We start from the raw sequence: 16,023 nt of genomic DNA on the forward strand, positions 1-16,023 counted from the left end.
TTCACGTGAGAACATCACGTGACAAGACGATAACCAAACTGTAATGACTACGTCAGAGAAATAAACAGATTCCAATCTACGGCAGCTTTTCGTTTTTGAGCTTTTAAGAGCTTGTAATCACATTTCCATGTATTTGGCACCTACAACGCAACAAAGTAAGACATGGTGAATCTTTTGATATCAAATAACTGTAATGTGAATTTTGTTGTAAGTCAACCTTTAAGTATGTACTTGGCAGGCTGAAAACCTTTTAAGTTGTCATGTAAAGGTATGCAAATGCAAAGTGTAGTATCAACAGGTCTACAAGTGTTAAACGTGCATTGGACAGGTCTGGAATGTTAAGTGTCAATTGGTCAGGTCTGCAAGCTGTAAAACCATATTGGGCAGGTCTGCAAGCTGTAAAACCATATTGGGCAGGTCTGCAAGCTGTAAAACCATATTGGGCAGGTCTGCAAATACTCAAGGTTTTTGTTTGTGCTTGTTACGCTAGAATGGGTTGTATAGACTTAACTTGTTACATTTTATTGCATAACCTTAGCCACTTTATGAGCCTTTAGGAACCCATTCTAGTTTCCCCTAAAAACCATGATTGCGAGCTCATCAGTCTGCGAGACATTGCGTTAATAGCAGCGACAGCAACAGATAAAGAGAAAGCATGGCAGACCATGCTCGCTATCTTTTGCTTGTTCAACTAAGTTGTGACTTCTCTTCATTCAAAGCAGACCGCACACAGTCTCATGCTGCTGCCTTCTGAGCAGCGTATATCAGCTGGTAATATATTCATGTATTGAGTTGTTGTTAGGAAATGTCTCTCGCTACAGCTCATAAAATAATTTTGTGCTTATCTTTAACACTCTAGTGTACGGACATAGCTGTTTAGAATGAGGGTAACTGGCCATGTTCTAACAACTCCATCAAGTTATAAATGTACATATTTCAGATTGTGTCACCTGATGGAGCTGGTACAAAAAGGAAATGATGTGGGCAAAGAGGAGATAATAAAAAACCTTAAATATGCAAAGCATGTTATCGAAACAATCCCCACGAGTCAAAAAGCGTAAGATGCATTATTCATATCTATAGAGTTGATCAAGCTGACGCATCTATAGATCATGTATGTGATAGGTCGGTAATACAAGTAATTGCTATTCACTGACCATCAAGTGCTCAGTCAGTATATTTTGTACCAAATGAGAAAGCTGATGCAATTAGTTTTAGGCAATCGCTCAGCCACCATTCACTGTGATGCATTTAAACAAGATAGAGACATCAATAGTTTTAGATATTATATACATTACACAGAACTCTTCTGGCTTAGTGAGTTGTAACTGTGAAATAACAATTCTAGGAGCAGTTTCAGCTGTAACCATAAAACAGTAATTTTATAGCACAATGAGCTGTTACTATAGAATAAGTTTTTATGAATTATTGACTTGTAATCATAAAATAGCAACTCTGACATAGTTATCGACCTTCGTGTAATACCCAGCTGTAACAATAAAAAAGTAACCTTTTGGCTGTTGTAACCATAAAATAGCAAATCTGTGCTCCAGCAATTGGCAAATAGCCAATAGCTGCCAGCCAAGCTTGATATTATTTTCAGAGTATGACCAAGAGTACATTACTCTAAAAGCTGTATAAATTAAAATAATATATTTAAAAATTATTTACCATGTTAAAATGTTATTCGTATTATTCAGCTCTGTGATACCTGTTGTTGATGCCAGTTTCTATATGTATGAGATGCCATTACTAAATAATGTATACAGAGATGTCACTTGAAACAAGCACTCTCTTACAAACCATGGATATATATGTCTAGGGTTGCATATGCATAGACAAATATGTCTATGGTTGGATGTTTCTATGACTTTTAGGAATAGCAAGATGGTGTTTAAAAAGAACAGACTTACTTCAAAGCAAAGTTATGGCCTAGTGGTATATGAGGACCTTCCCCTCGTTTGTTGTTCCCCTCAGCTTCATATCTGTTTACTGTCAGCACTGTATTTATATGTTAAAAGTTTGCATAAATCTTTTATATTAACTGAAAATTTTAGTTAAGTCACGTAATTGGATACAATTATCAAGATTTTAAAATTTTGCAGTGTAAATTTTTTTTAACACGAAAAGAGAAACATTAAAGGTTACCTATATGTTAAATTTTAATGGTATGTTTATTTTGTTCTTAAAATGTCTAAAGACATTGTTTAATTCCTGCTAGATCAAGCTTATCGCCTGTTTTCAATAAGTATCCAAATTTATTTTGGTGGAACTTTGTTATTTGAAAAGCTGAAAATTCAAAGCAGGTTGTTTAAAACAACTGGTCAACTTCTGTTTGGTCCAGCTTTGATGCAAATGGCATATTAAAAAAACTATGTGAGGTTGGGTTATTATGATAGGTTAGGTATGCTTTATCTGAAAAGAGAAATGCATTATCTATCTACTAATTACCATTGGCATAGTAATTTATACAAATGCTTCAAACTCAGTTCTACTCACATGTCTGTTTCATGTTGTTCTTTCTGTTTTGCTTTATAAAGGGCCTGTTAGGACACGCTCAGGTTAAACAATCTGTTAACACCATGGCATTAACAGATTGTTAACACCATGGTGTTAACAATATGTAACATCTAACGCCATGGTGTTAACAATCTGTAACATCGAACACCATGGTGTTAAGCAGTGGTTTGCGTAGAATCACCAAATGTCAGAATGTTTAAAGCAGTGCTTCCCTATTGCTGAATTCCTCCCAACTGACGAGGGCAATCATGTATCTTGTTCAGAATGAAATAAAAAAAAGCTCAAAATAATAAAAACAGACATTCAGAATATATGAAAACAGTATGTTATTGGAATTCCCTTTGTAGAATGACCAAGCTTTTTGAAGCAGCCTCAACATAAAAAAGCAACTAAATTTATGATCTTTGACCATTTTCTTTCTTATCTGCTATTATCTGATCGAAATGTGGTTCTTTGTAAGTGAAATGCACAGATCATGTTCAGGACTGATGGAATTATGAAATTTATGTTTGATATATAAAAGAGATAAAAGTGCCAATTTACATGCCAAAGTTTTTGCAAATGTAACAAGAATTTTTAATGTTCTTTTTGGGAGAGTTGGATAAGCAGCTTTCATGAGTTATTCTTGGTGGTGATTAGGGGTGGGAGCACTCCTTACCAAGAAGCCATGAGTTAAAGTATTCGTATTCTTGGTGGTGATTAGGGGTGGGAGCGCTCCTTACCAAGAAGCCATGAGTTAAAGTATTCGTATTCTTGGTGGTGATTAGGGGTGGGAGCACTCCTTACCAAGAAGCCATGAGTTAAAGTATTCGTATTCTTGGTGGTGATTAGGGGTGGGAGCACTCCTTACCAAGAAGCCATGAGTTAAAGAATTCGTATTCTTGGTGGTGATTAGGGGTGGGAGCACTCCTTACCAAGAAGCCATGAGTTAAAGTATTCGTATTCTTGGTGGTGATTAGGGGTGGGAGCACTCCTTACCAAGAAGCCATGAGTTAAAGTATTCGTATTCTTGTCAGCGACTAAAATATACATTCATATTTGGGCATGATTCGACAAATAACAATTGATTACATATAAAAATAATTGCGCATACCCCTAATTACGGCCACAACTGATACTAATACTGTACCTGAATTTTACAGTTATTCTATCAAAGTTGAAAAAGGTTAAAAAATAGCGTCGACAGATAAGGGACTACCTTCACTTGGGTCTTTTTCTGTTTGTTTCTAATAACTGTTCTTTCAATTAGTTTGTAGATTTCTCAAGTGTAAAATACTTTGCCGATGTAAGAGCAGAGTTTAAGGTCATATTTCGATTTCCCTAGCTTTTTAGTTTCACTTAATAAAATTGTTGCCTGCGCAGACTGACAACAAGAGATCTTTATTTCAGAAATAGATTGTGATTTGTTGAAAAACTTAGGAACTCGAACAAGCATTTTGGAATCGCAAATGCTCAATTCATCGAATGAACGGTCAACATTGTAGCTGTTTTTCAAGCTGTAGTCAAATATGGATGCACATTCTAACCAAATACAAAAACAGCTGCTTCAAATAACCTAGGATTCGGTGATTCTACATGTAGGAATTTGCTCAACAACATGTTGTTAACACCATGGTGTTAACAACATGGTGTTAACACATCATTTTACTTGAAGACAGCCAACAGGTCCTTTAAAGAGCTCTTATGTTTTCATTGCTTTATGCAAAAAGCATTTGATGAGCTTATGTAAGCTTGCTGCAACCCGCTCACTACTATGATAGTTTTATGATTTTGAGTGACATGAATGGCGTATTAGTCATAGATTGTGGCATATTAGTCATAGAATTTATTTTAACTATATGTTGACCAATAGGTCGGCATAAAAGCAATGCTAAATATTTCATAAATGCTTGATCACATTCTTTCTAACGATATTCTAGAACCTTCCATAACTGGTGCTTTATTGTAGCTTCTTTTATGTTTTAGTAGGCGGAACAGTGACCAGACTCATATACATCATGGCCACAGGTTTGTACAACATGTTAATTATATAATTTAATTCAATCGTGTTATTTAGCACATATGACTTTTATCGGAAACCTTGTACCTTGTATATTTCGTTGCATGTTGTTTTTTGTGCACAGCATTTAAATGTAACAAGTTAATAGAGTCGTGTGTTGTGTCAAAATTAAAAAAATATAAAAAATTTAACTGAAAATGTAGTTCTGTCGCTCATCTGTGAGCTTTTTTTTGATATTTAGTTAACATATTCTGACAAAATGATAAAAATTCACTCCTGGTTTACATTACAAAAGAAAAGAAATCTTGACCAAGCCAAAGCAACTGAATTCATACAAATCATTCTCCATTTCAAATTAAATTTATCATTAAATTTTTTATTGAATTCTTTTTAAACTTGAAACTTTAAGCTTGTCATTGAAAATTTCAGACATCACTTTGAGAGTTATCTTTTCTCGCCATGACATGCAACTAATTCTAAACCTCATTAATCTTTATTAATCATTTGTTTGATAGGGGATATTTAGAGGATGATGATGGCTTAGATGAGGTTGCTCCTGACGCTGTCCCAACTGAAGTTAGAGATTGGCTAGCCCAAACATTCACCAAAGCTCCTACAAACCCAAAGACGAAACGAGGAGAACGACCTACCCTGAAAAGTGTGATAAATGTTGTTAGAGCTGGACTTCTTGTGGACAGGTAGGTATTTCTATAGCTGTTTAGTTGACCAGTAGAAAATTCTTTAAACCAGTTAATTAGTCAGTAGAAGATTTCTGAACCACATGGTTGACAAATAGAGATACAGAATAACCAATGTAAAGTAATGGAGAAGTTTTATGTGGCTGTAGAGTAACTGCTACACACTTTTGGTTGATTTAAAACTGTTTCAATCTAACACAGTTATGGGTGATGCAGTCAGTGAAATGCAAGTTTTACTGTTCTTTGTCAGAAATACTTGTTATAACTGTACTTTCACTTTTCTATATATTCGTACACGAGTAGAAAAGGAATGAATATGAAGTGTTAGCGCTGTTAGTAGTCAGGTTGCCATATTTTCACTGATCTCCTCATAGTTGCCGACCGCAAGAGAGGATAAAGTGAGTGCTCAATAAATAGATTATATTTTTTGAGAAATCTTTTTGCGGCAAACAGAATGTCTAAAATCTTTCTTTCCAAATATGTATAATATATATGGTCTGAGATATTAAAGAAAGTTTATACCATAAGTTATATAAAACAGCAAAATTACTAGCTATTCTCGTGGTTACAATTATCACTAAATTGATAGTTTTGGAATGCTAAGGCTGCTTTTCAGCACTCATTTTTTTCCTTTAGTAAGATTTTGTTTCGACAAATCGGTCTTTCAAAACGCATCAATATAACATCAGCAGATTTTCACTGGCATGATGCTGGTCCATGGCCATATTTTGCTCACCTACAAATGTATTGATATTTTTTCAATCATATTATCTAGTGTTAGACAGCTACGATTTATGGAGTCAGCAACACACTAATGAGTGTTCAGCAGAAGTCTGTAAAATAGTCAAAAACATAATATTAGCACTGAATATTTGGGTCTGGCAGCATCTTAAGAATATATATATATTTATAAAAACCGTTTCACGTAGCATTTTTGTTTTCAATCATCTTTCTTTTTTGTCACTTGCTACTAGAATAAATATCTGACTGGTCGGGCATCTGCTCATCAACTTTAATTTAGAAAGAAAATCTTTGCTATAATAAGAGTCGTGTCTGTCCGTCTGTTTAAAGCCACGCTGGGAGTGTTAGGAAAAAGAAAATCACTGCAAGGGACTGGAACCCAAGTATTTAGACTCCTAGCCAACCTTACTACCACCTGCTTCAGTTGACTTCATTTCTACACCTTAGAGTATTTGTACACATAGTTATTACACCTGACGATCTCTCACAGAGCTACCAGTGCACTAGTTGAAGATAAACTTACACAAAGTTGTAGTCGATTTTACCATAAAGTATTGATACTTTTTATCATTTAGGATTGTTTTTTATGTTCGAGGTGATTTGTCTACCGGAGTGTTTTAAGATTAAAATTGACAAAATCTAATCGTGCTAAAACTGCTCAAAAGACATTACACGCAATATGATGTCACCATATATCAGCATTGCAATAGTTGATATCGGTTATCACATTAAAGTTGCAGCGATTTGCGTCTCTATTCTGTTTGTCCCTATAGATAATCACACTTTCACTTGACCTAAGCATTTAACCTCGATGAATTATAGTCAATTTTACTCTTGAAACATCCTGGCAGTCAGACCACCTCAAACATCAAAAATGCTCACAAATGATAAAAAAATATTGATACTTTCTAATAAAAACAACTAACATCTTGTGTGAGTTCATCTTCAGGAATGAAAACAGCCGTTTTTAGTCACAAATCATAAGAATAATATTTATCACTACTAATATTCCAGAATGTACAGAAGGACGACCTCCCTTTCCCCTGACCACCACAAGACTCCACCACCAGAGGTTGTAGAGATACTTAAAGGAGTAGCTGATTGGGAGTTTGACATCTGGGAGCTAAACAAGATCAGTGAGAATAGAGCACTACGTTATATCGGCTTCGATGTCATACAGAGAGAAAGACTGATCTGCAGACTCAAGGTGCTGTGAATAAATCCTTTAGTACACTATATGTTTATGTAGCTGATGTGTATTTTACTATTCTGCAGTCTTGTTACATTGGTAAAAGTTTTAGTTTCCATTTAGTTGTTGAAATTGAGCAAGGGTCTTTTAGTATTGATCTATAGTTAGTCTATTTTAGCATTGATCTATAGTTAGTCTATTTTAGCATTGATCTATAGTTAGTCTATTTTAGCATTGATCTATAGTTAGTCTATTTTAGCATTGATCTATAGTTAGTCTATTTTAGCATTGATCTATAGTTAGTCTATTTTAGCATTGGTCTATAGTTTAAAACTCTGCTGCTGCAAAATTTTGCTTGGTAACCTGTAAATTAGTTTAAAGCTAAAATTAATTAAAAGTTAAACTTTAGAATAAAATAGATAATAAAAGTTTAAGCTCATTTTATAGAACATTTCATAAAGAAGGTAATTAATTTAAAAACAGGAATGATTTTAAAAATTTAGCAAAGTGGGAAACAAAATGTTCATATAAAGTACTTAAGTTTATTTTTAAAAGTTTATCGACCTCCTAACCTTTTCTACATTGTCAAGTAGTTCAACCTTTTGAATTTAATATTTTCATTCTCTTTAAATAAACTTGCCTTACTAGAGATAAATTTTATCATACATGTAGATAAGCTCATGTTTTTTCACCCACTCGTCATAATAAGAACAAGATTTTAAACATTTCAGGTAAATCCTGCATGCCTAGATAATTTCTTGGCAGCCCTAGAGGTGGGTTACAGCAAGTTTAACAACCCGTACCACAACCTCATACACGGGGCCGATGTAACACAGACAACCTACTACCTTCTGCATGCAAGCAATCTGCTGGTAAGATTTCAGTTTTTCAGTATTCAAACTTTCTAGCAAGCCAGTATAAATAGTTGGCTCAGCTTACCTGATATCATAACTAATGTGTATACTCTTTATTTGTCTTATTTGAATATATAGATATTTTTGTTTTCAGTTTAAGTATAACACGTTCCGTAATGAACTCATGTCTGAGTGTTGAAGTCATTGTTTTATTATTATATGTTGTACAGTTAACTTTATTTTTACCTTGATCGAATAATCTTTTTGGTAATAGACCTATATTTACAAAAATAAAATATCTATAGGTATATACAACTTTGAGATATATATAAATCTCAAAGTTTGTGTGTGTACAGGTATGTATGTGTGCGTTTCGGTTTGTCCAGCTATAGCTATTAAAATTTAGGAATGAAATATCTGTTTCATGTTGGATTTGATCTCTGAACCTCCTGTTCACCAGGCGGGTATCTTACCAATTAAGCTACCTGAGATTGAAGGATTCATCGGCGATATATGTCACTATGTGGGTGAAAATACTCATACAGCGCTGTGTTAGCAAGTCATTGAAGCTTGCTCTCACGGCTCTTATAAGTAAGTCTAGTAATAAGTTTACTAACTAGCTTACTCAAATTAGCCATTGGCAATGTGCCACAGTAATGGCAAGCGGCAGGCAACTAAATTTCCTGCCATTGTTTATAAGCTGATTTTTAATACCCCTGCAACGCTGGACATTTGGTTAGTACATATATATATACTACTTCTACTTACAGCAAGGATTGCTTTCATTTTTAATGCAAAATGTAATACGATCTCACCACAACAATGTGGTGAGAGCGTGTAACATTCGAAATACATGCGAACGTGTATTCTTGAGTTTTTAATCTGATAGATTGCAGGGTATTTATGTGGAACACGAAATTTCCAAGATTGCCAGTTGAGTCCTGCATTGTTTGGAGTGAGTCCGCTCTTATAGCTCCTTCCTGACACAATAATTTTTAATGTCCCGAAGCATCGATCTTATTATAGTAACGATTATTCTGCAAAACCGAAAGCTGGTCAATTAGAGCAGTTGGTATCGTAAGCTACATGTAACGGTTCGAGCTCCATATATTTGCCACTTGAAATGTATGATCGGCAAAATCAGGTTATTACCTTTAGCTAAGTATTTTTGCTTCTTACCCATATTATAATTTTATTATTTTCATTCTAGCATATTCTCCAGTTAGCATTTTAGTAATACTAACGGTGTATAAATTTGTTTACTCACCTCTAGTAAACCAGGTGGTAAAAATGTCTAATCAAGTTTGAGTCTATGTATATGGCAGACCTCTTCATGGTGCCTATTACCGACAAATATTTGGGGTTGGCGACCTTCAATATGTGGCTGAAAAAACGTGATCTAGTGGCCAAGATAGAGTCACTAATCATGGCAGTACAGGGCAAGTACTCCCAAAAAGGCAACTCCAGATCGAGTACACTAAAAATAAGCCTATATGCAAACTGTGAAAGGATGTACCAGAGACCGTCCAACACATCATCAGTGATGCAAGTGGCTAGCCATGTCACAAGTGTAGTTTACAGAGGTATATGTGATGAGTATGGTCTCAATAAACCCCCACACTCGTGAGAAGCTCCTGATAAGGTCAATGAAAACGACCGTGCTAAGCTCCTTTAGGACTCCTAGATCTGGCTTGATAAGCAGATTTTGGCAAACCAGCGATATCTCATGGTGGTTGACATCAAAAGCAAGAGGGCTACTACCTAGATATAATAGGTATATCTAGATATACCTAGGTATAATAGATATAGTAGTTCCCGATGACTGCAACATAGCCGACAAAGAAAAGGAAAAAGTGTAAAAATAACCTACTTGGAGAGGTCAAAAAATGCTGGCATGTAAGAAAAATTGCGATTTCAGTAGACATTGAAGCATGCATTGGGTGCGATAACGTAGCCTCAAATGTAGCCCAAATACCAGCAACAGTCACCACAAATGAGTTGCAGAAAAGTGCATTATTGGGAACGACTAAGATCTGGAGACGAGTGCTTAAACTCCCAGGTCTCTGGTTGGAGACCAGAGTTAGAGTACACATTACTTCCTATTTGAGTTAATAAGAGTGAGGAAACAATTTTTTCTATTATGTATATAACATACATATATCATACATGTATAACACATACTGTATATAAACATATAAACATATACACATATTATACATATATAACAAATATAATGTATAGCATATATATGACGGATATGTAACATACTTACATCTTACTTAAATATCTTATAATTTCTTATTTTAATTAGTTTTAAGCGTCTCACCATAAAGCTTAAAGGAAACAATTGAATTGAATTGAATGGAAAGTTGAACTATACTTTTTGTGTACATGGCAGGCGTGGCTGACAGACGTAGAGCTGCTAGCTATACTTATTGCTGCTCTAATTCATGACTACGAGCACACAGGAACTACCAATAGCTATCACATCATGACAGGGTGAGTCATGACCAACACTTGATCACTCTTCCAACAGACCGATTTTAATCAAACGCTAAGTTGTGATATTTATTGATTGACTCATGGTAACTCACGATATCCATCTTTTTACTAAATCTGTTTTCTATTATTCTGTGTGCTGAAAAACATCGAAGTAATAACTTTGTATCAAGGTCGATAGCAACAGCGAATGACTCTATCTTGTGTGTTTGCAAATTGTACGGAGGTGATTGTAATTATGGGATCGCTTAAATTCACAGGAAGCTATATACAATTCATAACAATACAATGTATAGCAATACAGGGGTAATCGTAGTTATAGCACTTTTAGAATTATGGTAATACACACATCAACAAAAAGCTAAAGATGTTCTATACTTGAATATTATTACATATCAACTAATATTTAATTTTGGTGTATGACCTTTATGACAAATGAATAAAAACTATGTTTATAGTAGTCGACAAAATTGGTCGAAGTTAAAACGGTTTTGGAAATTATGTATGTGTGTAATTATATGAAAGTACAAACTGGTTTGTCTTTGCAGTATTAGTAGCATCTTAGTATTTAGTTGGTCCCTTACTGTCAATCACAGAACAATATACAATTGATACCCATTGAACAAAATATATTTCTTGAGATAACTTGTAGTGACAGGCAGAACATCTACCACTAATTTAGCATGTATTGGTGGTACATGAAACTACTACCAATAAAGAAATATAAATATATAACATATAACATATATATACATGTATATAACAAATAACATATATATAACAGATAACCAGATAACATACTTATAATGTATAGCATATATATGACTTATATTTTATCTGTATAATTTATATGTTATCTATATAACTTATATGTTACATGAGTAACAGCGTAAAATCCGAGCAGAGTGCTCAATGATAAAATCAGAGCAATTTAAAATCAATAAAACAGACTATAACTTTAGATAAAACACTTTATTACTATTAATTTCATGCTTGGTAAGAGCAATCTTCAGAAGATTGCTTTTACCAATCATGAAACTATTTAGTAACAAAGTGCTTGTAGTCTGTTTAACTGATTTTAACTTATATGTTATAGGCCTACATATATATCTTATAATTTTTATAAATAATCTGATAATACTGTGTTCTAGTGTAGAATTTTATTCATAATTTTAATTCACTGTAAACATCATGAAATTTTAACTGCAGCATCAACAGTCACGTTTGAAGTTGCTGTTAGTGTCCACTAAACTCATAGCCATGGTCAGAGTGTTATTTATAGTAATAATCATGCTAGTATATATAATTAGATTAATCATAGCAGGTACATAATAGTCTAATTATGTCTACAGCTCCCGTCTGGCTCGCTTGTACAATGACAAGTCCGTCTTAGAAAATCATCACATCTCATCAGCTTTTGAATTGCTGAGGTCGGAGGAGAGAAACATCTTAGCCAATCTTAGCAAAGACCAATATGGCGAGTTCAGGGCTCTCGTCATCGACATGGTTCTTGCCACAGATATGACCAACCATTCGACTCTCATCAAAGACATGAGATCTCTTCTTGCCTGTCCCAAAAGGTACCTCAGAATTTATCCACTTTACAACATTCAGTTTGTTCAACCGAGAGTTGCCTTTTTATGAAAATTAAGTTTCATGAGAAGAGACAACTCTTAAACATTTGACTTAAACATTTGAGTTACTAGTATCAGCTGAAACTTGCCTGAAAGAATTGCTGACAATACTTACCTGTTGTTAAAGTTATTGCTGTCACTAGTTGAAAAGATGTTGCTATTATAGGTTATAGAAGCTGTCAAAAAGCATTTAATGCTAAAAGCACTTGTCTGTACCTGCAACATCAAGCTGGCACAGCATATGTCACAAGAGGCAAGCAAGTGGGCCTTGTAGTGAAACATGATTGACATTGTGAGATTAGAAGAAATGAAAGTCAAAATGGTTTTATAACTAATTTTCTGCTGGCACCATATTAGCCCTATCACCACATCGCTTACCATGATCAAATTGGTCACACTCTAAATACATACCACACTTGGTTTCAAATGTCACATATCTCAAAACAATCGGAATTCAAACAAAGATTTTCAGACTCTTTTGCTTCAGATACCAATCAAAATTTGAGTATTAAACATTGCTTTCTAACTTCACTTCTCTCTCGTCTTACCTACTCTTTTTCGCTGCACTTTTCTCAGGCAGCAAATAAACGAAAATATCTCGATGATGCTGCCAGGTGGCCAACTGCTGTCTCTCATTATCTCGAATATTCTTCATCAGATGCAGACCTGTTTGTTGCAGTCTCCAAAGTACTGACTGCATTTTAGATTTTGCTTAGTGTATTGGTTTATTATATTATTTTTAGCTTTAATTAAAATAAACACATTTACACAAATTACCCAAATTTTTTATTTTACTCAAACTTGGGTGCTGGTCACAAACAATGCCTGATCTGTTACAGATACGACAACACATTCCCCAGTTTAACCTTCTCTGTTAATGAAGTATTTATAAAAACTCAGTACAGTTTGTATATTATCTGTTCTCTTAATGTGTATTTTAGGGACACAAATTAACATTCATTGCTTAAAAAAATCTTTTTTATTTATGGAAGACAGTAAATTAAAATTACATACTTTGCTTGTAATAAAAGAATTGCTTTGAAAGTTGAAAAATTCATTTTTCGAAAGTTTTAAAATAGATAGCAGTCAGAAACTAAAGTTTTACTGTGGTTGATTCCAAGGCTATAATTAGCCTTGGATCATACAGCTTTTAAACTAGCTTGCAATGACTCAGAACAGGTTGAGTCAAAAAAACAATCATTATTTTTCTTTGGGTTTACAAATCGATATTTCCCCATTCGATCGAGAATCTGATAAAACATGCCTGCCTTTATTTTGCTAATCAATTTGTTTGTTTTATTCACAGTTTAGAAAAATCCAAGGTTTTATCTCTACTCTTGCATGCAGCTGATATATCTCATCCCGCTAAGCCTTGGAAGGTGCATAAGCCATGGACAGATAGGCTGATTCAAGAGTTTTTCAATCAAGGAGACACAGAGAAGGAACTAGGGCTAGCTTGCTCTCCACTCTGTGACAGAAACACTACTGTAGTCGAAGATTCACAAATAGGTTTGTTTTAATACAAAAATAATTTCTTACCTTTATTTTTAATGATTGTTTAATATCAATTTTAAAACCATGAGCAGCCGACTCCCAATGTGTCACTCATAGAAGCCCTATCACAGCAACATTGGCCAAATGGCAGATCTAGATCCGGATTTGGAACTTTGTAGATTTTTTGTGGATCTTTGAAGTTAGCTTTTGGAAAAAAATTTTGAATCCATTTTTTAATTTGTTTTAAAAAAAGTTTTTGTAAACTTTTCTCAGAATTTTTGTCAATTCGTTGTTTTAAGCAATGAATTTTGTAAAAAATAATCATAGAACACGACTCACAAATACTCATCTTCATGAACTTTAAGAGTCGCTGTAAGTAGCAGAAACTGCGTGCTGATAATGTTATGAAGTCAAAGCCCACTCATTATTTTTCTCATTGATATCAGACATTTCTATTGCAGCACATTCATTCACTGATTTTTAGTCAAATTATGTATATTAATAAATGCTAGCAAACAAGCAACAGTTTGTAAAATCATATTTGACACCTTGTTTAAGATGCACATAACTAATTGCATGTTTATATATGATAAAAAATACACATATTCAGATTGTTGTGGATCTTTTATTCGTCAGATTTGTCTGTAACGGATCATGGCCAAAATCATTGGGCCATCCCTGCACCATCAGGTTGATAGCAAACCACTGAACTAGTCTAAATTTACTCATGCTATGCCATTATGTTTATTTGCTCGTTCTTTGGCTTTTTGCAGTCTTCATAGATATTATAGTACAACCAACCATGAATCTCTTGGGAGATGTGTTTGAAAAAATTGCCGATCTCTTTCCATCTTCTCAGAAAGGTACATATTGATAGCTCATATTTTACTGTGTATTATTGTAAATAGCCATCTACAATACGTTTAATAATTTATATAACAGAAGCTTCAGTACAATCGGGCAACCAAGAGCATTTTAAATAGCAGCATATGTAATCAGTTATATTATATAACTATGAGTTATGTTACTTTATGTTACATAATTTTATACTGTATTATATTTTTTGATGATATATAGTATTTTTTATATTATATTATTTTAATATAATAATATATATTAAAATAATATAAAAAATATATTATATAATTTTATTATATTATATTACATTACAGTGTAATGTATTTTATTTTAATATATTATATTATATTACAATGTAATATAATACATTAGAGCACATTGGATTATATTATAATATATACCAGGAGAATATATTATAATATAGTATAATACAATATACTTTCATATCCATACTTTCATATACCTTTCATATTAAAATATTACAAATTATGTTAAATTGCGCCATATTACATTCTATTATATTATTGTATTACACTAAACATAGTGTATTTTGAACTACTATATCACCTAAAATTACAGACACATTTAGTTGAATAAGTGTTCGCATAGCTCCACCTTCAACTGTGAGTGAATTAGAGAGATAATCATGATACTTTGTTAAGCTAAAATATACAATACGACAGTGTATTATGTAATATTATCCTATAACACTTTATATAATATTAATGTACATTTTGCTATACTAGACTACAATAAATTGTAAAATATCACATTTTATCACTTTGTACTGTACTCATTTATAATACTCTATACAATAATCTATTATATCTGTACATTATGCAATCTTGTTTTACATATGACATTCGAGGGTACAATCGTGGTTTAAGCAATTCCACTTTTTTGCTCTATTTCCATTTCTTATTATTGTTATAACTTGAGCCAATTTTTGTATTATGTGTTGTCTCAATACATTAAATTGGGTTTTGTTTTCATCAAACCATTTACAATGGTGGATGTTGAGACAAAGACTGGCAAAGACCTCCAAGAATGTTGAAATTTAGCAGAAATATTTATATTCTTTTATATTGTATTATGTAATGCTACATTACACTTTACTACATCCTATTATATGTTTTGTAATGTTTAATAAAAATATGAGCTATATTATATTACACAATGTAACTCAATGGTCTGTCAATGAGATTTCACTACAAATATCTCATTTTCATTTGCATAGGCATCTGTAAACATTGTATTATAGATATAATATGCACACATGTGCGTGATATTACATCAATGGTATGCACGCATGTGCGCGATAATACAGCAGCTGTATGCACTTATGTGCGTGGTATTACATAAATGGTATGCACGCATGTGGGCAATAATACAGCAGCTGTATGCACACATGTGCGTGATATTACATAAATGGTGTGCATTCATGTGTATGATAATGTAGAAATGATACGCACACATCCTGCACGATAGTAAAAATAGAATGCACACGATGTGATATATATAATTGATTTTATCAATT

At 33.4% G+C, this 16,023-nt stretch overlaps 1 protein-coding gene across 1 annotated transcript in view; it reads left to right on the forward strand.

The window, feature by feature from the left end:
• LOC137388485 (dual specificity calcium/calmodulin-dependent 3',5'-cyclic nucleotide phosphodiesterase 1A-like) overlaps positions 1-16,023 on the forward strand; it is a 47,849-nt gene that overhangs the window by 28,237 nt on the left and 3,589 nt on the right. Inside the window, exons 4-12 of the mRNA XM_068074971.1 lie at positions 941-1,057; positions 4,486-4,527; positions 5,035-5,217; positions 6,973-7,165; positions 7,879-8,019; positions 10,400-10,500; positions 11,853-12,080; positions 13,441-13,643; positions 14,402-14,491. Coding sequence (XP_067931072.1) covers positions 941-1,057; positions 4,486-4,527; positions 5,035-5,217; positions 6,973-7,165; positions 7,879-8,019; positions 10,400-10,500; positions 11,853-12,080; positions 13,441-13,643; positions 14,402-14,491 — 1,298 coding nt within the window. The remainder of the gene's footprint in view (positions 1-940; positions 1,058-4,485; positions 4,528-5,034; positions 5,218-6,972; positions 7,166-7,878; positions 8,020-10,399; positions 10,501-11,852; positions 12,081-13,440; positions 13,644-14,401; positions 14,492-16,023) is intronic.

Source organism: Watersipora subatra, chromosome 2 (assembly GCF_963576615.1).
Source record: "Watersipora subatra chromosome 2, tzWatSuba1.1, whole genome shotgun sequence".
Classification (NCBI taxonomy): Eukaryota; Metazoa; Bryozoa; class Gymnolaemata; order Cheilostomatida; family Watersiporidae; genus Watersipora; species Watersipora subatra.